Source organism: Thamnophis sirtalis, unplaced genomic scaffold, assembly GCF_051295495.1.
Source record: "Thamnophis sirtalis isolate CommonGarterSnake01/CBP01778 unplaced genomic scaffold, rThaSir2_p1.2 scaffold_9, whole genome shotgun sequence".
Taxonomy (NCBI): Eukaryota; Metazoa; Chordata; class Lepidosauria; order Squamata; family Natricidae; genus Thamnophis; species Thamnophis sirtalis.
The window spans coordinates 41,882,818-41,905,260 of NW_028261389.1; the positions used below are offsets into that span (position 1 = coordinate 41,882,818).

Sequence of the window (22,443 nt, forward strand, 5' to 3'; positions counted from 1 at the left end):
AACCCCTATTAGAGCTTCAAATCTTATACTTTGAGATAGTGAATTAAATATCTTTAGTACAGATGCTACTGTACATAGTAAATGCTTCATTAAATACATGATTTGAAAACACTATTTCACCCAATCAAAAAATAATTCCCTCATCCATACTGTCATTTTTATGACAATATTTACTATATATTGTGATATTGCATCAGGGGTAAAATTATCTTTCTGAGCCATATCAGATTTTGAATCTGATTGTTTACTCAGAGGACATTAAACACACAGCAAGTTTTTGTTTTAAAGGAGCATATATATTAAACGACAACACACAACACCATATGTATTTGTTTGTAACTTACTTGTCTCTATCGTCACAACAGGATGCAAACTAATTTGTGCTCCTTTAGGGCTCTGAGCTGACAATAAAAATTTGTAAGAATGACCTGGGTCCAGATTGAAAATTTTTGTGCATGTTGAATTTAGAGTAAAAAATTTGGAATTCTGTTCTGAGTGTTCAGAATAGTACTTAATGTTAAGTTGAAAATTTGAATTCAGCCAACCATTCAAATCATTCCACAAAAAGGTTGCTTCATTTGTACCGACATCTTGTATTTTAAATGTGAAGTTTTCATGAACTGAAGATACTGCAAAAAACCACAAAATTTCAAATTAAAAAATTTCAATAAGCAATTGAGAATAAATGTAATAAAAAAATCTAAACTTGAAAAAATAATTACATTCATATTCACAAATATATGGCAAAGAAATATAGCAGAAAAATCCTATGAAAAGATAATCTGGGACAAATGGATTTCTCTGGAAAGCATAACAATCAGTTTCATTTTCTGGTATCAGTGACAGAGAAGAAAATTCAGATTCTCCAAGATATAGGGAGTCATCAGTCCACATGAGACGTCCTTCTTCCTAAAAGAAACAAGGTTACTGTTTTCTTAAATTAATAAATTGTTTTCAATATGTCATACATTTTAAATAATTAATTTAAATTAATCATTATTTTGTTATAATTGTTCATATATGTGTAAATTATGCTTTTATAATAGTATTACTGAAAATTAAAATGTGTATGTATGTGTGTGTGTGTCTGTGTATTATTATTCAAAATCTGCAGCATGAAGACAATATCAGAGCTACAGTTTAGTAAGAATTAATATACTGACCTTAATATCATTAAGTCCTGTCCAAACCAGATTTAGCTGGTTGAATGACTGAAGATAAGAAGTTAAAAAGGTATATTCTTCTTTATTTCTAATATCAACAAGATGTGCCCCAGTTGAAAACAATTCACACTGATGTTGCGCCATATTCCAAGGTTTGCTATCTGTATCGACTTTATAGCAACTCTGTTTGAAAGCTGTCCAACCATCTGAACAAAAACCTAATAAGGAATATTTAATTCCATGCTTTTTTCAATAAGTTCATATGAATGATAAAATAAAACTTTTAAAATTTAAGAAAAACCATATTTCAAATAAGATAAAAATGGGAATGAAGTACAATTTTTTTTTATTCATTAAATTCATAAAAACAACATAAGCACCAGATATTTGTATGATTTCCTACAGGTTTGTCCAAAATGACTGCATTGCTTGCTATGTAATAATCAATGCGGCATTCACATGTTATTTCCCATACTTAGTATGCTATAGATATAAATAATTAATGTAAAAATTGTGCATATTTATGTTTCTTTTCCATCTATTTTTAAACATATATTTCAGTGTAATTCTGCCATTTTTGAAACAATCAAATCTTTCAGTAAATAAACTATCAGAGTTCTGATTTCAGTGAGATAATGCATATAGTTATAACCATTGTTCCAAAAATAATTTCAGGAAAATTTAAATGCTATTATGTATAACTTCTTTAATTGAAGCAAAGTGCAATAAGTAGTATATTTTCATTATAATTCATAATTCAGTAAAGTTATATATTGTTATTATTACTAAATAGCACAAGACCTGCCTCCTATTTTAATTACCGTATATACTCGAGTATAGGCCGACCCGAATATAAGCCGAGGCACCTAATTTTACCACAAAAAACTAGAAAAGTTATTGACTCGAGTATAAGCCTAGGGTGGGAAATGCAGCAGCTACCGATAAATTTCAAAAATAAAAATAGATACCAATAATGCCATTGCCCATTGAATAACATATACAGCCTGCCTGTGCCCATTAAATATACAGTAGCCATTGTAAAAATTTGCTCTGCATAACAAATTATTATCACACAATACTGGTGTATTCAATGAAATACTTCACTCACCTCATGATGCTGATGTCCCACTGTGATGATGATGTCCCGCCTCCTATGACACACGGCACAGTGATTCCTATCATTGGATCACTGTACCAGAGGAGGTGGGACATCGCTATGTGGCTGCTTGCCATAACGAGGAGGTGGGACATCGTTGCAGAGCGGCAGGAGGGGGAGGAAGGGGAATTGTAAGATAGCCCTGCATTACATTAGAACGTGAGGAGGGGGGATGATGCGGTGCACGCTGCGCGGCAAACTGACACAGAGGGAGGGGAAACTCAGGGGCGCTGGGCCATTCACAAGCGTCACCCAGCGGCATGGCCCCGCCCCTTTTTATCCTCCATTTCGGGCAAATTTTTCACTGACTCGAGTATAAGCCGAGGTGGCTTTTTTCAGCTCAAAAAGTGGGCTGAAAAACTAGGCTTATACTTGAGTATATACAGTATGCAATGAATTGGGAACATTTCACTAGTTATATTTACTCCCTACATTTCTTTAAAGGAATTAAAAAAAAAAAAAGCTTACATGTTCTGAACCAGACAATAGTCATGGCTAAATGCAGAACTATACTGATATTCATAGAGAAAAATGACAATAATGAATTAATTATAAAACTGACCTGTTTCAATTTCAAACTTCAGTATCTGATATACATTAATAAATTCTAAGTCAAGTTGCTTAAATTGAAGAGAAAATGTGTGCAATGTTGCAGGTCTCAGATCAGTCCATTCATAAACTCGTTCTTTATTTTTAAATATATAAGAAATGTTTTTATGGAAAATTCCTATCGAAAAATCATGAACCAGCATATTCCAGTTAAACAACACACTTGTACTTGTCACACGAGTTTTGACACTACTTTCTGGAATTCCATCTATAATAGGCATAGAAAAAATCAAATTACATATTAAATTATTTACATTAACATCAAATTTTTGAATCAGACTCTTAAATAGACACTATGGACAATGGCAAAATAGAAATGTGGTCAACAAATAAACTGAAATTAATTTCAGTTCAGAAAAACTGTATTTATGTGTGTGTTTGCATTTTATACAATATGTAAAACAATCTACTTAAGTTGAGAAAATGAAAAGCTCATTTTCAAAAATATAGGCACGTTTAATTCTTTGCTCCAAATAACAATGTGTGCAAAATGATTTGATACATTGAACATTATAACAATCATCAAATCTGAAAAATAAATTGTACAAAGAAAAATTGTATACCAAAGTATATACCAATGATATATAGATTAGCTCTCATCTGATTTATATTAGTCCAGCTCAGAATATAACATTATTTGAAATCAAATATTTGAACTAAATTAATTCAGTTTGGAGAGTAAGTTTGATTAAGTTATTCTAACTGAACAATTTGATTATAGTTTTTTTTTAAAAATTTAATGCAGTTTACAGGTGGTCAGTTGAACTGGGCAGCTAAGAAAGCAAGAACAAGTACATACAAATCCAAAAGGCAATTCTTCTATAACAAACCAAGCATACTATAAGACCTTGATCATTACCCAGCCCTAAAGCCTGGGAGGGAACCCATTTTTAGTGACTTTCCAAATGTCATCAGAGTATTTGCTATATAGCTCTCTGTTTCTGATAGCAGGCACTGCAATGAAGAAGCATACTTTCTAAGTTCTCATGGTTGACACTGTTTCTTGGAAGGAGCATGAAGCATAGCCACTTTGCCCAGTCTCATTAAACCAGGCAGAAACTATTGCTTATTTGGGCAGACTTCAAATAAACAGGCCATATGCCATGAAAAGCTTTATAGGTGGTAACCAGCCCTTGGCGTTGCACCTGGAACCAGTAGTGGCATTGCATAGCATATCACAGTGTACCCATCATTACCCACGTCATCACTTCTAGAACAAAAGGCAGCCCCATAATTTATTCATGGCAGTCACATTTTTTTGTGAGGTGGCTGCCACATAAATAAGATAAACAAGCAAGTGACAAGGTGCAAATTACTCTCTGAAAGTTCACACATGCCCCATGATCAATATTAATCCAAAAAACCAATTGTGATCTGATCTGATTTGTCAATTATATGAATCAAAAATTAATGTCACCCCTAAACTTGTACTGTGTAAGACTAGCAAAAAGCAACTGAAACACAAATGTAAAATTTTGCTCAATAAAACGCCAAAATGATAGTAAGTAATATTTGTATCATATTATGTTTTCATATTAATTTTAATGCAAACTTAATACATGGGAAGTTTATATGGAGTATAGGTAGCCCTTGACTTATGACCACAATTGAATCCAAAATTGCTGTTACTAATCGAGAAAGTTGTTAAGTTAATTTTGCCCTATTTTAAGATCTTTCTTGCTACAGTTAAAGTGAATCTCTCCATTTGTTAAGTTAGTTACATGATAGTTAAATGAATCTGGCTTCCCTGTTGACTTTGCTTCTCAGAAGAACATAAAAGGTGATCACATGATCGTGCGGCACTGCAACCATCATAAATATGAACCAGTTGCCAAGCATCAGAATTTTAATCATGGGATCAAAGGGATGCCACAATGGTCATAAGTGTGAAAACCTGTCATAAGTAATTTTTTCAGTGCTGTTGTAACTTTGAACAGTCACTAAATGAACTGTTGCAAGCCGAGGACTACCTTTATATGTTGTCCTACTTACATATTTTAAATGATTTTGCATATAGAACTTTTCCACTTTTTACTGATTGGATCATCACATCATATTTCTTCCCTTCTTCAAGCAGAACTGTAACTTTCTGTACTTTTACTTGAATTGTAGGAACACTTTTCATATTCTATAATTTAGACAGATTTTAATACAGTATTATTATACCTGAGGCTGAAATCATAAACAAATTTTTGAACAAAATATGATTTGCTTTTTTGGATAAATTAGGGCCCTTTGTATATTTATCAAGATTTCCAACTTAATATAATATCTGCACTAATCCACAGTTATAATGAGCCCTGCAGAATCCACTCTACAAAGATATTTCAATTGCTTTACTTTGCGACTGTATAAGAATAAAAACAAGAAATAATGAATATCAACTGAAGAACCAAGCATTAGCCTTTTTATAGTTCATGAAATATAATCATGAAAAAAACCTGTTTATATTTGCCATTGTTTACCATTAACTCTTTGATTATTTGATGCCCATAGGCATATGGGTGTATTACTTATCAATACAGTATTATCAATGTCAATATTATCAATATTATCAAATGATAATAAACGTAATATATTTATAAATTATAACCATTCTACACAATTTAATGCATTTTCTATCAAAGAAAAGAACAGCATCACTAAAAATATGTAATTAGGAAGAGTTTGGCTTACTTTTTGAGCAAAGTCATCTGGAATGTGATATGTTATAATATAAAAATCTGGATATTGATTTTCTGGAAATTTTGACCATTCCAAAGAAACATCCCTAGAAGGATTCTTCACTTTATCACACTTCAGGTTGTTGGTTATCTTTAGTAAAATAAAAGTAATGAGGAGATATTTCACAATATGAATATTAAACCATTCCAATATTGCTACTATATATAATTCTACATATCATTTAGCAATGACATAAAATGTAACATTTTGTTTGGCTCAGATTATGACTTAGTTGATATCATTGAGGTCATCATTAAATGTTAGTGTTTATTCTCTGGTTTGGATTTTTAAAAAACTGAATTTCTAGATATTAATATTCATTACAGATGGCAGAATCTCTTGAGGACACTGCTTTCTAGCATCTCTTGATATCATCCTTGATTAAAGGATCAAGAAACATGAGATGGTGTTTTAGTACCCAAAGCATTGATGAGAAATAGAGGCTACATAAATCCCCAATCCTAAACCAGCACTGCCACTACTAGAAAAAGTTGTGATTTAAGTGAAAAGAAGTTAATATCCAGAGTTCAGCTAAATATATGAAGAGCAAGCAAGTATATTCCTACCTCTAATTTCATATTGTCCAAATAAAAGTTTAAGTGACAAAGTAGCAATAAAAACTCTTATCTAGTCATGCTATATGCTACGTCTGTATGTTCTTAAAAAGAATACCAAACACCAGAAGATATCTCTTCTTACCTGAAATACATATTGAGTCACAATTAAAAAGCACATTGTCTTGTCCATAGTGAGGTTCAGTCTCAGATTTTAAAATGAGTCAAACTTCTAATTGAATTATGAAGCCAATCCTGTAAAAAGAAATAAAGAATATAATAAAATCTACTTAAAAATCTACTTGTTAAAATACATTATTCTGTACTCACATCTTTAAGAAAACATGCAACTGTTCAGTTTTCAAGTTAGATCATTTTTCAGTATATGATCATGTGGTAATATAGGTAGTCCTCAACTTACACCACAATTGAGCCCAACATTTCTGTTGATAAATGAGTTTTGCCTCATTTTATGACCTATCTTGCCACAGTTGATAAGTTAGTAACCTGGTTGTTAAGTGAATCTGGCTTCCCCATTTAATTTGCTTGTCAGAAGGTCGTAAAAGTTGGGACATAGCAACGGTCATAAGTATGAACCAGTTGCCAAGCATCTGAAATTTTATTACATGATCATGAGGCTGCTGCAAAGATCATAACTGGTCATAAGTCATTTTCACTGATATTGTAATCTTGAATGGTCGTTAAACGAATTGTTGTAAGTCGAAGACTATCAGTAGTTAATTCAGGTTGATCTATAGTTCCATTATATCCAAATCATATATACAACTGCAATAATTTGAGCAAAGTAATATGCCGTATTTTTCAGAGTATAAGACGCATCTTTTTCCCTCAAAAAAAGAGGCTGAAAATCTGGGTGTATCTTAATACAGCATTTTTTGCCTCCTGAAACCCCACTCCTTTCACCAAAATGGCCATGCATAGCTTGTAGGAAGCTTTTAGAGAGCTCCTGGGGGCTGGGGAGGGCAGAAATCAGCAAAGACCGGCCTGTATTCTACTCAATTTTACCTCCCCCCCATCCCCCAGGACCACTCTATAAACTTCTTAAGGCTATCCATGCCAATGGAAAATGGACCCGTTTTCGTGAAAAATGGGCCATTTTTTGTTTGTTTTTGCCCCCCCCTTCCCAGGAGCACTCTGCAAGCCCCCTAAAAACCATTCATGCCTTTTTTGGGGGGAAGGACCCGTTTTTGTGAAAAATTGGCCTTTTTGAGAGGTTTGCAGAGTGCAAAAACTTTCTTTAATTTGCCTCTTCAAAACCTTGGTGAGTGTTATGCTCTGGTGCATCTTATACTCCGAAAAATACCGTAAGTGCTTAACTTTTTTTTACGGATGCATATCATTATACAGCATATGATTATGCATACACCCACAAAGTTCAATTATTAATGAAGTATTTGTAATGTTCTATATCTAGCACAACTAACAATTTCTTTAATGCTATCAGTGTCTATTAAAATAGTGTATGCTCACCTTTTAAATTTTATATTTAAAATTTTAACATAGAAAGAAATTTTAATGTATACCTATTTAAAATACAAGCAATATTATACATTATACATGGGAGACGCAGTGGCGCAGCACTGGAACTGCCAACCAGAAATGGTTTACATTCTGGCAATTTGAGTCCAGCTCCATGAGAAGTAGTGAGCTTCCGTCACTCAATCCTTAGCTCCTGCCCACCCAGCAGTTCAAAAACATGCAATATTGCAAGTAGATAAATGGGTACCACTTAGGTAGGAAAAACCTAGCTGTGTTCATGTGTGCAGAGAGCTGGAGCTGGCATTGAACCTGGCTGGATATGAGGCATCACAACACAAGACGAGGCAAGACTGGTGGAAGAGCCTAGAAGAGCCAGCAACCAAAGTGCCACTAGCTGATTGATGTAAAGCTAGTTTGCCCCCTGCAGTACAACAATGGTAGGCATATACACCGAACAGAATAAATTAGCGATCTAGGACTGTGTTGTGTCAAGCATGAGTAGATTGCCCTGATGTTGTATGCTATATGCTAAATAAATTATTTCTGTGGGATATGATAGAATAGTTTTATACTGTATATAGCAACATAATAGAACAAAGGAAAATAGGAGGAGGAAGGTGTATTTTTCTTTGAAGATGTTTCTCTTCTCATCTAAGAAGCCTCTTCAAAGAAAAACAAGAAAGTCCAGTTGCCTCTTGAAAAAGCACCTTTGGGAAAATCATGACTGAAATCATGACGACTGAAATCCCCATAGACTTGTGTTGGATATGTTCACCACCCTGAGTTATTTGTAAAAAATAATAAAGGTGAAATACAAAATAAGATAAAATAAAATACAGAGGTCAGAAGGATGTTGCAGACATTCAACCAGTATCATTAAAAGAATGTTCTGTGGCATGACCAGCTTGCGCTCTGATGAACAGCTAAGGGCATTGGAGATCATGGAAGCTGGAATCTAAAACCTGATATTTCTTATATTGACCTATATCCACTATAGGAGATGCCCTCACTCAAAGCCTAAATTGGATGCCATTCCTTTTAGTTCTACAGATCCTGTTATTCCTAATCGTAATCAGCACACCAGCCACTGAATCCTAAAATGTTATTACTACTATGTGGCATAGGAATGGGATGACTGACAAGGGAGAGCTCATTTGGAAGATCTAACTTCCAGGGAGAAGCATTCTCTTGCTATTGTGAACCCCTAGTAAGACCCAATTATATCTAGAAGACACTAGGCTGTCTGGAGAAATCCCATGGTAAGAAAGTCAAGTTTGTTGGAAACAACATTCAGACAATCTGTTTTGGGTCCAGAAACCTTGAATAAATGCTTCTTCAGGTGTTTTGATATTTTTCTGGGTTTCAAAATCACCCGGTACGTTTCCATGAGGTCAAGTACTCTTGAACTTTGGATTTCCCTTAACACACTTATTGATTAGGTGAATTTCGACAAGCTGAGTTTGAGGGCTGTTAATTTAACGTTGATGTTGTTTGAACAATAATGCAAGTAGGGTTGCCGTTGCCTTCATCCAGTTAATGTATATCCCTGATTTTCTGGTGATTGCCCACCATCTCTGACTTCATTTAGCTTCTCTAAAATCAATCAAAGTTGCCTCGATGGCTAATACAAAACATACATTAATCTGAGTAAGTCAGACGGCAAGCAAGAAAGACCACACTCATTGCATCATTAGGTATTTCTATGTACACGATGGAACTCTGTGTACAGAGTTCATGGATTCCTTTTTGCCAGAATTATTCTCCAAATGTGCCCAACCTCCATCTCCATAATTATTAAGCCAGAAACCATTCTCTTTTCAAAAGCCACAAGGTTCTCAGTTATTCAAGGGGAATTAGACTGAACGTCTAAAAATTAGCCAGGCAGGTCGATTTGGGAGGAGACTAGGGGTTTGGCGTAGCTCGCTTGCACAAGACCTCTTCCCTCTTCTGTACGGAGCGAGAAGCCAAAGCACCTCCAAAAGAGTTTGCTCTGCCCACCTCCGGAGAACCTTTGCTGCCGAATCCAGCGCTTGCGCTCCGTCACTGGGTTTGGCTCACCAAGCGATTCCGAAAGAGCGCGGCAGTTTCCTTCCGGCAAACTTTGCCCAGCTCGGCCGCCGCTCGCGCGCAAAACCCACCTGTCAGTCGCTGGGGAAAGAGGGCTGCCAGAGCCTCCGGGTCCCTGCGGGAGTGAGGCGCCGTTTTCTCTGCTTCCTTTATTTGCTTCAGTCCAACTCGTTTTGGCCACCTCACCACCCCACTGGGTGGGTTGAGGGACGCCTCGAAGCAAACGGGAAGGCTGACCTGACTGAAGGAAAGAGGGGTGGGGGCGGAGTCGATTCTTCCACCGGGGGCAGATGGTCCTCCTGCCTTCCAGCAGGAACTGGTGGGCAGGAGAATGAATACAGTCATCCCCACCATTGGAAGTGCAGCACATTCTTAGAAAGCATAGTTGTTTTAATTGTTGTTGTTGTTGTTATTGTTGTTGTGTGGTTAATCTTTGGTGAGATTCACAGCCTTTGGGGCTGGTTGGTAGCTCAACAGCTCGAGTCCTAACCAAGGACCTAGGAACTGTGTAGGTAACATTGGAGGATATAAGCTGTTCCAAGTAGGGCGGTTTTTTGTAGAATCAGAATGTTCAAGTCCGATAAATTTAGAATTTCCAAATTATTATTTCATGTGTCAGATTCATATGGCATTTCAGTAATGGCAAATTGATAATGTCCTCATTCCTTTTACTGTGTTTACTTGCTGAAAACTCTGTAAACTAATATATTTGGAGGGTCAAGAGCTACCCAGATATCCAGTTTACTTAGGATACCATGGCTAGGAAAACTGCATTCAACTGGTTGTCTTCAAAGGGACCCCAGAGGAATTGGAGTCAAATTGGGATAATTTAAGGTTTTTTAAATTAGTTAAAGACGTATAGTTAAATGTATGGGTTTTGCACGTAAAATCAACTACAGATCACAGAAAATCTGTGAAATGGATGCGGCATTCAATTAAGAACAGGAAAAAGGATTTCTAGATTAAACTACTACACAATAGTATTGAAAAATATTTTAAACAATATTTTAAAACAATATGAATAAGAGAATCATAAAGGGGGGTTGGTTTTTTTTAGGGAAATGGGGATTAAACAAATTCAAAATGAAGATTGAAAATGGAAAAACAAAAATATATATCAAAGTAAATATACATTGTCATCTATTTTATAAATAATCATAACATTTCAAAATAGATTGATTATACCTTATTTATATATTTGTTGGTGTACAATGTACACCACCTTCATATAGAATATTGTGTTTGTAGTGTAGAAAATTACATTTTATTGTGTTTATAAGCTAGGTCTGTGATAAGGAACCTATGGCACATGTGATGATCTATGATCTTCCTGTTTCCAGTGCATGCATGCTCTAGCCAGCTAGTCTTCGTGCACACATGAGCACCAGAAACCGGAAGACCAGGTGGCCAGTGTGCATGCATGTGCCGGAAACTGGAAGATCATTTTCCCAGTGCGCTCATGTGCACGGGCCAGCTGGTCTTCTGGTTTTTGGTATGTATGCATGTGCAAAGACCAGCTGGCCAGTGCATATGCGCATGCTGGAAACCAGAAGATAATCTTCCTGGTGCGTGCATGCACCCCGGATGGCTGCTCTTCCAGTTTCCGGTGCACACACACACATTCCCATTTTGGCACTCGGTGCTGAAAAGGTCCACCAACACTGAACTAGATATTTTGCCTCCAAGCCTGAGTAGATTAGATAATCATGCAAAAGGTTTCAGCCATTTTTAATAATGAAAGTTTGTCCAAAGCTACTCAAATGAAAATGCTACTAAGTTTGAAATGTTTATTTTAGGACTGTTGTTTAAAATCTTCAAGTACATTTTCCATATTCTGTTTCCAATTAGACCACTTGTTTAAAGAAGGACAGACATTTTCCCTGTTCACTTTCAGCTATAACAGTGACGATTCTTGTAAATATGGGATGGTTATTGGGGAGTTAAAGTACACCTCTGACATACATTCACTAGACATCTAGTGACAACATCTCTAAGCAAAAATGAACTTTGTTAGCAACTCTCAGTTCTGCATGAATCAATACAATAAGGCAGCTTTACATGATCAGCAGAAAAGCCTCTTTTACAGGCTGAGTAAACATCTTTGTTTGGAACAGCATATTTCATTTTAATTAAATGGATACTCCCCTAAATGAAAATATTTTCATTCCATACAGTTTCTAGTAAATATATAAATCACAATATAAGTCACAAAATAAAGTGAGGTACCAGCTACATTTTAATGCAGATGTAATTCTAATAACATTTTATTTAGGAGGGGCATCTTTAACAGAAAAGCAGATGAAGGAAGTGAATTACCTTTCCTGCACATACGTTTAAATTACCTTCCATTTTCCTGGAGAAATGATTTGTTAAAAGGCTGCATAAAATAAGACTTTCTAAAGGGTTTTTCTTGAATATACATTTTACCTTCCTAATAAACGACTAAGTTATTAAAAGTTTCCTGTGGCAACAATATACTGTAATACTCAATTCTTTTTTAAAATATTTATTTATATACAGTATTTTATGTAGTAAAAATATTGTAACACATGATGAAGATATACTAAAAATACCATGAACGATTGCACAAAATATACATGTATAGTTAGCTTTCTACCTCAACATGTCTTTTCCAAAGAAAATGCAGCTTTTTCATGCATTTTCCTCTTTAGGAGTTCATGTAGCACTTCAAATTATGTTTTAATGGAGGCAAAGTATAGAAACTGTCATTTACTTTTGCATAAATTCTTGTAAATATAAAATAATGTAAAAATGGTTTATAAGAAACCATTTTACTACATGGAGTCATAGTAATAAAAAGTAGTAATTATAGTAATAAAAAGTAAGCTAGAAAAGATTAGAACCAGAAAAATAAGAGATACCACTATGTTATGGGTTTCAAAATTTTAATAAAATATCACAAATATTACAATGCAGAATAGGATTACTCTTGAGGAATAATCAGTGATGCCAGTGGAAGTTCTAATAAACTGCAAAGTTTTGATATAACCCCAGAACAAGGCATGTGTTAGATAGTTAATGTTGGCTAATTACATAAATGACATGAAAGTGTATAGCATTTGCAATGTCTGGCATGAATAACATCTGGAAGAGTAAAGCGATCACACCCACAACCAAATATAGATTAGTTAATGCCATGTTTTTTTCTGATTGCTACTTATGGCTGTGAAACTTGGCAGATAGGAGAAGGGTGGAAGCCTTTGAACTATGGTGCTGGAGGCAACTATTACACATACCATGGACTGCAAAAATAACAAAGAAGTCCTAATCTGAATCTCACTTAAAATATCACTTGAAGCTAAGATCTCCAAACAGAGAGCTGACTCACTTGAAAAGTCAAATCATGCTGGGAGTGATCAGCAGAAAAATGAAAAGGGGCCATACTAGTATCTGTTGGCTAGACACTATAAAGAATGACACTGGGACAACCATGGCAGATCTGCAGGAGGCGATGCAAAACAGAGGAACATGGAGAATTCTGATCTATAGAGTGGCCAAGCTTTAGACACAACTAAATGGTTGCTGCTGCTGAATTACATACATACTTTGCATGTCTTGAGTACATTTCTGTAAAGTGAATTAAGTGTTCATATGTGTCAAAAATTATGCTCCTTTTTACATACAATATGCATATATAAATTGAATATATATATATATATATATATATATATATATATATATATATATATATATATATATATATATATATATATATATATATATATATATATATATATATATATATATATCTGATCATGAGAAAGAACAAAAACTTGGTTTGCACGTAATCACAACATTTTTAATTCCACTGGCATGAACAGTCTGTAGGTTCCTGCATAACATACAGAATTTCAGTGCCATTTCCAGGGCAGTAAAGTGGCACAGTTCGATTCTGAACTCCATTTTCACGGCAACATTTGCAGAACCTTAAATGGCTATCGATGTTGACATTAAAAATTGTAGCGGAGGGGCACTTTCCATCACAAGAAGCCACACTTATCTGTTGGAGACAGGAAGGTGAAGGATGTCATTGATAGTTTCAAATTTTATCATTCAATTTTATTGACAACTTCAGTCATTAAATCTATTTTAAAAGTTTGGAAATTCAGTATCTTGCTCATACTGAATAGTCTCTTCACTATCAGCAGCTTATTTCCTCTGCTATTTTCCTTTTTATGATACTTTGCCATTTAATTCTTGAAACAAGGACATCTGTGCACTACTATGTAATACTTGCAAATATTACTTTAATATACAGTACATATCAGTTTGCTGCCTAAATACATCCATGCCTGACACGGAAGGAAAGAGGAATATTAATAAATTACAGGACATCTCCAGTTCAAGGCAGCAAGCTTAAGATTCCTGCATACACATATTCATGGACATGTTAGATGAGTGAAATGCCAACAAAAATACTTATTCTTGCACATGCATATATCCCTCTACATGGGAAATTGTGTCCCTCTTGGTTCTATTATACCTCTTAGTGGCATCCAGTACAGTGGTGGGGTATAATGGGGGCATACCAGTGCCTGCTGGGAGCACCAGGTACCGTTCTGATACAGTGCTCCAGAGGGCCCACCTGCCCGCCCGCTCTCCTTACTGCTATTTGAGGCAATTGGGGCATTTGTGCACATGCAGAGAGCCTGTATGACACTCTGCCGAGCAGCTGGAGTGTTGTGGGCAGTGGATACACATGTGCATACTGTGCACGTGCTGTGTGCAAGCACATGGTGGGTGCCTGGCCCCGTTGCACTGTACCGGTTGCACCGGGATCCAGAACCCACCACTGTTCCAGTAACATCTACCATTAAACCATTCAGGGATCCACAAGGGTTTGAAGTAGAGAGGATACTATTAATGGTGATTATGCTTCTACTTGAATAGATAATTCTAGGTTATAGTGCTGGGAGCAGAAGAATTTGAGCCCATAGAACCCCTAAACAGAGATTTCCAAGGGCCAGACTTCTTCCCTTGCTATTTAGCATTTAGAATAAAGCTATGGAAAATATCACCCGCTGATATAGTGTAATGTTGGTAACATGTTGATGATTCATGGTTTCCGCATCAGCATCCAAGAGATATTGTGAGGATCCTGAAGAGAATTTGTGAATAGGGCAAAATAAACTCAGATTAAATCCTATAGCATTTCTCTTGTGGGATCACATTGCCCTGAAAGAAAAGCTTTGTGACTTGTGGGCTTGCTTGTATTCTCAGCTCTTGCTTCAATAGCAGATGAAAGCTGCTGATGACACAGCAGATAGAAAAAGGCAGCCAGGAGGCCTTTCTCCAAAATCTATACAGCAATTTAAAAAAAGTTGAATAACCATGTGTTCAATAGATATTAAGGAGCTTCCATATAGAGGTTCCATATGGAGTGCCAGTTACAACCATACATGGACCAGGAGGCCGTAGTGATGGCAGGTCATGCCCTGATCCCCAATAGGCTGAACTACTGGGAAAACACATAGTCCTGCCTTTGGAGATCACTTAGAAATTACACTGGTACAAACACAACTTTATTATTGGCAGGACAAGTCCCCTCAATATTAATTAAACGCAATTCTTGCTTGGGTTATCAGTAGGCTTTGGTATCCATGTTACAGAACTGGCCATTGCCTAATTAGGAGAGGCAATTCTGCACTAGTCATCTGGTTTGAGATGTCTCTGAACTGATGAAGTCAGCATTTAAATAATGTTAAGGTAAAAGCAATTAAACTGTGAATTCTTTTTATGAGTAGGAGGATGTTACGAAGGAGAGAGGTTTTCCAGATGTCAAAACAGTAATAGGATTTGCATGTATATTTACTACAGTAATCACAAGACTGTTTTGGCAGCTGATATACTCTAAGGCTGAGAGAAAGTGACTAGAGACAAAGGCAAACCACTTCTGAAAAACCTTGTCAACAAACTGCAGGAACTTGTCCAGGCAGTCTCCAATAATCAAATAGTTGACTGGAAGGAAAAGAAACTTCCTATATATGAAGTAGCTCCCAAATAAGGCATTTATACTTACAGGACTTTGGCTTACGCAGTCTTCTTTTCTTACAGTAGTTCTGACCATTATTTTCTGGCAAATTCTTTCATCTCTTTTACCTGACAAAGCATACAATATGAAGACAATAATCAAGACATTTTTTACTACATCATTAGTTTAAGAGTTATTTAGGTGTGTGTCATCATCTGAACATGCACCAAGGTGTCTAATCCTCCACCCATAATCAGTTCGTGGAGCTTTGTTTTGTTTGTAATAGCAGAACATCTCATAGCTGTTTATGCACATTCATATATACTTCTTTCTTATTCTCTTCCTAATGGAACACCTAGACATGAAGGCTCTACAGCAATTGGAATTAAAATAGGTTGAACAAGCATGTTCAATAAGTGTGAAGAAGGTTACAGACAAATCAAAATGTGTATAAAAGTTAAGAGTACGGAATGCTTAGTATTGGCAGTACTATCATGATCTCATTTTTCTGGTCCCCTTGGGCAGCTAATTTAGAGTTTCTATCAGATCTCTGGATTGACTGGGGGATTTCCAAGAGGAGCTCATAAAAGGAGCAGTCCTTTTTGTTTGACACAGCACACCTCGCTATCCAAGAAACTACTCTTAAGTAAGAGCATAGCTGACATTGCCATTTAATTTTAGAATGGGAAGAAAGTATCCGCAGAAAATACCCTGAAATCTGAACTACGCTGTATCCAGAAATTATAGCAGGCATAACTGCTATAGGCAAAATGCTTTCCAGTTTCATTACGCAGACAACATAACATAACATTCAAACTTGCCTATTTTCCTATTTTTTCAGTTCAATTTCAACTCAGCTGTGATATTATTACAAATATAATTAATAGTCTTCATTGTTATAATTCATCACTCAGAGTAAAATAACCCCATCATACTGTAGGAAATTAAGAAGTGCATTCTGATTTTCAAGCTCCATTTCTAGAAAGATTAGATTGGTTTATTTGATACAGCTTTTAGACTATTCTGCTGTTACTAATATTGCTATTCACTTTAGGTAGATTTCCCTGATGTATTGTAATGTATCTATTCTATCAGTATTAGTTAAGATTTGCTTTTAATTTTTATATTGTTTTATGAATTGATTGTAAACTACTTTGAACATTGGAAAACAATGCAATCAATAGAGGGAAAACAACAGCAGAAATTTAAAATCCCAATAAAAGTCACAAAATGGGTGTTGTCCACATCATTAATTTTACTAGAAATATATTTTTGCTCCTTTTCTCACCATGTTCAATGCTTATATTTCAAGAATTATATCCACAGAATTGTTTACAAAATCAGATTCATGAAGTGCATCTTTAGGTAGTGCTAGTTTTCCCATGGAATAATATTTTTTTTTATAATTATAGAGTCAATCAACACTTCTCTGAATCACAACCTAATGTAATATACCTATGTATATCAACATTTTTTTAAAAAAATAAAGAAAATAAAATACATTTATTAAAAATAGTAATACCTGGTTCACAATTAATACTACCAGTAGAGACTACAGGGCTAAAGGCAAAGGGTAATACACCCCGTCCAGAACCTGGCAGAATTATTGGGAATATAAGTTTCTTGTAATACGCAAAAACATTTTTACATAAACAGCATTTCATTAATTCTTACACTGCCAACTGCTAATAATTTTATGGAAGCTGTTCTTTTTTATAAAAAGAAACAAGTATTCTTATTTTTCTAAATTAATTATATCCCTATGTTTTAATATCCATGTGGATAATAAGGACCTTACATTTTACATGTGAAAAAAGAAACCTGGAACATGATTTGGCAAGGTAAGAATTAAACATTTGAACTCACTCAGCATGCATATAATCATTCATCTTTTCAAATAAAGATTATTCATTACCATTAAAACCCAAGGGATTTTAAGCTGTACTTGTAGCTCAGTTATACTCCTTAACCATTAAAAGCACATGCTTTAGTTTGTTCTAAAAAAACCTCTATTAGTATATAAAACAGCATTTAATATTGATTTTTTAAAAGCTAGTTCAGCAAACAGTTCTGAATATAACTACTAAAGCCATTTTTTTTTGGTAAAACATTGTTTTAGAGAACAGTAAAGAAAAGTTCTTATACCCATTAATAGCTGGATTTTACATGTTTTACTTCATTTATATAAAATATTGATGGGGAGAGAGAAATTTATGGTATTTATGAGATGTTATTAATCTTTGAATATCAATTTATTAATATCAATATGTCAATTTAGTGACATAATTGCCAAAAATTTCTTTGTCATTTTACTACTCACAAAAGTAACTTTTTTGAGGTAAAGGAATTTCTATATTTAAGTCATGATGTGAATTAAGAGATACTTTGAAATTATTAAGAAAATATATGTATGTGTGTTGTAGGTTCCAGAATATTCTGAGTAGAAATCTGATCAGGAAGCATTCTTCTGGAAAATTGGAGAGACACACAGTGTTTGCAGATTTCTTCTTCTCCCTGACACTATACCACTGGCCAGTACTATTTAATGACAATGCAGAGTACAAGACAACATTTAACAAAATATGAAAGATGATAAAGGAATTGCTGGTGGTAAGATATTTCCTTGGTGAACTATTTTTATCTACAATTGTTTCATCAGACCAGTGTGGTACGGTAATTAAAGTGTTAGACTGGCACCCAGGAGACCAGTTTCCTGTCCTTTCTTGTATGCTGGATAAATTTCTGTCTGAACTATGTCACAGGGATATTGTATGAAAATGGAGAGAAAAGAGGTGTTAGACACACTGCCATCAACTTCTGAACAGAAGGCAGAAGATCTAAGAAATAACTATTATTTTATGGGCATCTATTGTAAATAAATACTAGAAGAAAAAAATCACTACTTGTAAAAGCAATACTACAGTAGCAGTGAGTTTGACAACATACTATATATCTTATTGAACATCTAAAGCAGTGTTTCTTCACCTTAGCAATTAAGATATATGGATTTCCACTCCCAGAGTTCCCTAGTCAGTATGGCTGGTTGGGGAATTCTGGGAGTTGAAATCCACACATCTTAAAGTTGCTAAAGTTGAAAAACACTGCTTTAGATGTTGGGTAAGATCTGTAGTATGTGGATATGAATTTATGGAAAACAGAGTCTCTTTGTACAGCCTTTTAAAATCCAGAGATAGGTATTCTAGAAGATATTAGAAGGTACCAGATACTGATTGAGAAGATCACACCCTAATTTGTTGAGCTGCAACATGAAGGATTTCCCAAAGAATAAAAGTAAAAGATACAAAGTAGACTTGCTTGAGAAAAACATTTTTGAGAATACTAGCAATTATCAAAATGCATCTGTCTTTTTTTCCCTTTGGTGCTTCTTATTCAGGTGCATTTGATCCTGGTTTCTTTGTTGGATTTTCAAGTAAGGCTAGGAGAAGGAAACTGTTTTGCTGTCAATATTTGTATTATGAATAAAAGAAACTCATTACAGAATGTTCATTCTAGTTCAAATAGAAAATTCCAGCTTTAGCTGGAATCCAAAGAACCATCCTGGGTTGGATGGATTTTTACTATCTCTAATAAAATATCCAAATTCCACCATTTTGAAAAGTAATCATACTTACATTTAAGTTCTTATTTAAACTGAGACTTTGAGAAGTAAGATTATCAGAAAATAAACCTTGATATATATATTTTGGTGTGGAATATTTGTCACTATCCTGAATAAGAAAGTTTAAGATCTTTTAGAGCTGGCCAAATATGTTTTACACTGAAGTTACTGAAACTACAATATTAAAAAAATATTAATACATTTTCACATTTAATGTTTTTATGTAATGTCTCAAAAGTGCAATTATCCCTTTTTATATTTTATATAATTTCCTCATGTAACCTTATGGTTGTACTTAACATATTTCCATAGAACATAGGTCAGTAACCACTATCATTTGAATTTTTTTTTCACATTGACCTAAATAAAATATTCATATTTTCCCATTTTCTTATAATCTTTGTTAATCTTATAATTAACAAACTAGAGAAAAATCCTATTAATAAATTGGATAATCTTGTTTTCTAAAGGTATTCAAAACAGTTTTTAACTATATCTATATTATTTGGGGGAAACTGGTTATATACCAAAAAGAAAAGGTTAAAACACAAATTTTAATATCACCATGTTAGCAGCCATATAAAGCCAGGCTTGCAAATTACTTTTGTTAAGGACTGGACACATATGACATGATTCAGAGTCAGCATGCTGTTTTCTTTTCATATGTCTCCTTAAAGAGGTTAAGAATGCACACAGCTGTCCAAACCCAAAGCCATACCAACAACTAGCACACAATACAGCTGTATTCACTTACAGGTCTTGCAGCAGCCATTGTGGTAGGTTTGCACAGAGCCTCCATTCTAGGAAGATTAAAAAGGAATATTTCAAAAAAGACTGTGCTCAAAGAAATGTATTGAGGCATATGAATACTGCAATACATATAAACAAAAAGAAAAGGCCAGATATCTAATCCAATCTACAAATATTTAACTATTTTAATTAAGGGAACATTTTACAGGAAGGAACAATCCACTGTGAATCTTTTAGTTCTTTTAAGATATAATTTGTGAACGGGAGACCTTCACAGGAATTGCAGAGTTCTAGCTCTACGCTACTTTTTTAGCCAAGTGTTAAGAAGAAAAATGCTGCACAAGACAGTTTTCTTAACACCAGGCTGAAAAAAATAGCATACAATTAGAACTCTGCAATTCCTGTGGAAGTTTCCCATTCCAGAAGTATATCTTAAAAGAACTGAAAGATTCATAGTGGATTGTCCTTTCATTTAAAATGGAAGGAAAACTTTATAAATGTCATTGTCTCCTTATATATTGAAAAGTAGTTATGCAGCCAAAGTTCCTGGAAAAAAAGTAAAAAAAATAATGGCTGCCATTATACATAACAACCTAATTTGAAGTCTCTCAGATACAATGGTCCTCAATTTACAACAGTTCATTCAGTGTCTGTTCAAAGTTACAGTGGCACTGGAAAAAGTGACTTATGAACATTTTTCACAGTTAAGATCTTTCCAGATCTTTCCAGAATCCCCCTCAGCATGTGATCAAAATTCAGGTACTTGGCAATTGGTTCATATTTATGAATTTTGCTGTGCCCCAAGGAATACCTTTCATGACCTACTGACAAGCAAAATCAATGGGGAAGTTAGATTCACTTAACAACCAGGTTATGAACTTACCAAGTGCAATGATTGATTTAACAACTGAAGCAAGAAAGGTGTAAGAAATGGGGCAAAATTTACTTAACAAATGTCTCCCTCAACAACACAAATTTTGAGCTTAATTGTATGTCAAGGGCTACCTGTACTGCCTCCACACATTTATTTAGAACTCATTAAAACCAGAGATGGGTTGCAAATCCCGGCACTACCAGTTCACTCACGGATGCACACAATGCTTCTGTGCATGCGCAGAGCATCCAGGCAGGTGGACGGAAACTCCTGCCAATGCCACTACTGGTTTGCCCGATCCAGGCCAAACCGGGAGCAACCCACCTCTGATTAAAACTATGTAACATAGGCTTGAGGTGATTCTACTCCACTACACATTTACTTTTCAAGAATAATTGGCAGCACTTTTTCAGTAAATCAGAACAAATCAAAACAATACAAAAATTGAATCAATTGACTATAAGGTCATTTTTGATCAGTTTTGTATGAAATATTTATTGATTTTGATTTGGTGGATTAGATTTGCATTTTAATTTTGTGTAGATGTTTGGGGAAATATATGTCAGAATCAAAGACTAGACAGTATATGTTCTAAAATGATTATAAATAAAGGAAAACAGAATCAAGCTTAATCCTTGTAATATATATTAGAGGAAAAAATTAAGACAGTAAAAGCAGTTTTTTATATTTTTAAAATATTAAAGAAACCTTGGTATTAAGTCCCCAATAAATTAAACATACATGAATAAGGAATATTTTGATGTATAAAGTACAAACCTTTACACATTCAGTCTCATTAAAGGGTGGGCAAAACACACTGGAGCCAAGCACCACTGTCTCCACACCAATCTTTGCACATTCATATTTAGTGCAGTTTGAGTCCCATGTGCTTCCTTCCTATTAAAAGAAAGAGATGGAGTGGGGAAAAGGAAGGAAATGGAAAACTGGCTACAATGTAGCAAAAATAATGATTGAATCATATATTAAGACAACTTTCCAATTCTTAATGGCCTCAGGTATGCTGCAGTTGATCACAGCTGGATAGTACTGTAATTTTAGTTTAATGAATACTATATTCTGTTGAACAATCAGTGTTTTCTGAGAACATCATAACAATGGGTTAATGCAGTAGTAGAAGCCAGTTTGGTGTAGTGACTATCTACCAGGCTAGAAACCAGGTGATCGTGAGTTCAATCCTGCCTTAGGCCTAAAGCCAGCTGGGTAACTTTGGGCAGATCACTTTCTCTCAGCCCTAGGAAAGAGACAATGGCAAACCACTTCTAAAAATTCTTGTCAAGAAAACTGCAGGGACTTGCCAGCAAGTATCCAAGCATCAAACAAGATTGAACGGAAGAATAAAAAAGGAGTAATGATAATCTGTTTTTCATAGGAAGCATAGAAGGGCAACTTCAGTAGAAAACAACAGTCCTATATT

The 22,443-nt window shown here is 34.8% G+C and overlaps 2 protein-coding genes across 2 annotated transcripts in view; both read right to left on the reverse strand.

Moving 5' to 3' along the window:
- PTPRQ (protein tyrosine phosphatase receptor type Q) overlaps positions 1 to 9,928 on the reverse strand; it is a 113,062-nt gene extending 103,134 nt beyond the window's left edge. Inside the window, exons 1-8 of the mRNA XM_087723397.1 lie at positions 9,845 to 9,928; positions 6,352 to 6,461; positions 5,605 to 5,742; positions 4,921 to 5,056; positions 2,882 to 3,136; positions 1,164 to 1,381; positions 723 to 909; positions 345 to 629 (exon numbers count right to left, since the gene is read on the reverse strand). Of these exons, the coding sequence (XP_087579523.1) occupies positions 345 to 629; positions 723 to 909; positions 1,164 to 1,381; positions 2,882 to 3,136; positions 4,921 to 5,056; positions 5,605 to 5,742; positions 6,352 to 6,399 (1,267 nt within the window). The 5' untranslated portion in view covers positions 6,400 to 6,461; positions 9,845 to 9,928. The remainder of the gene's footprint in view (positions 1 to 344; positions 630 to 722; positions 910 to 1,163; positions 1,382 to 2,881; positions 3,137 to 4,920; positions 5,057 to 5,604; positions 5,743 to 6,351; positions 6,462 to 9,844) is intronic.
- A 3,665-nt stretch (positions 9,929 to 13,593) lies between these two features.
- OTOGL (otogelin like) overlaps positions 13,594 to 22,443 on the reverse strand; it is a 104,218-nt gene continuing 95,368 nt past the window's right edge. The window contains exons 53-56 of the mRNA XM_087722549.1: positions 21,786 to 21,905; positions 20,139 to 20,184; positions 15,814 to 15,893; positions 13,594 to 13,794 (exon numbers count right to left, since the gene is read on the reverse strand). Coding sequence (XP_087578675.1) covers positions 13,594 to 13,794; positions 15,814 to 15,893; positions 20,139 to 20,184; positions 21,786 to 21,905 — 447 coding nt within the window. The remainder of the gene's footprint in view (positions 13,795 to 15,813; positions 15,894 to 20,138; positions 20,185 to 21,785; positions 21,906 to 22,443) is intronic.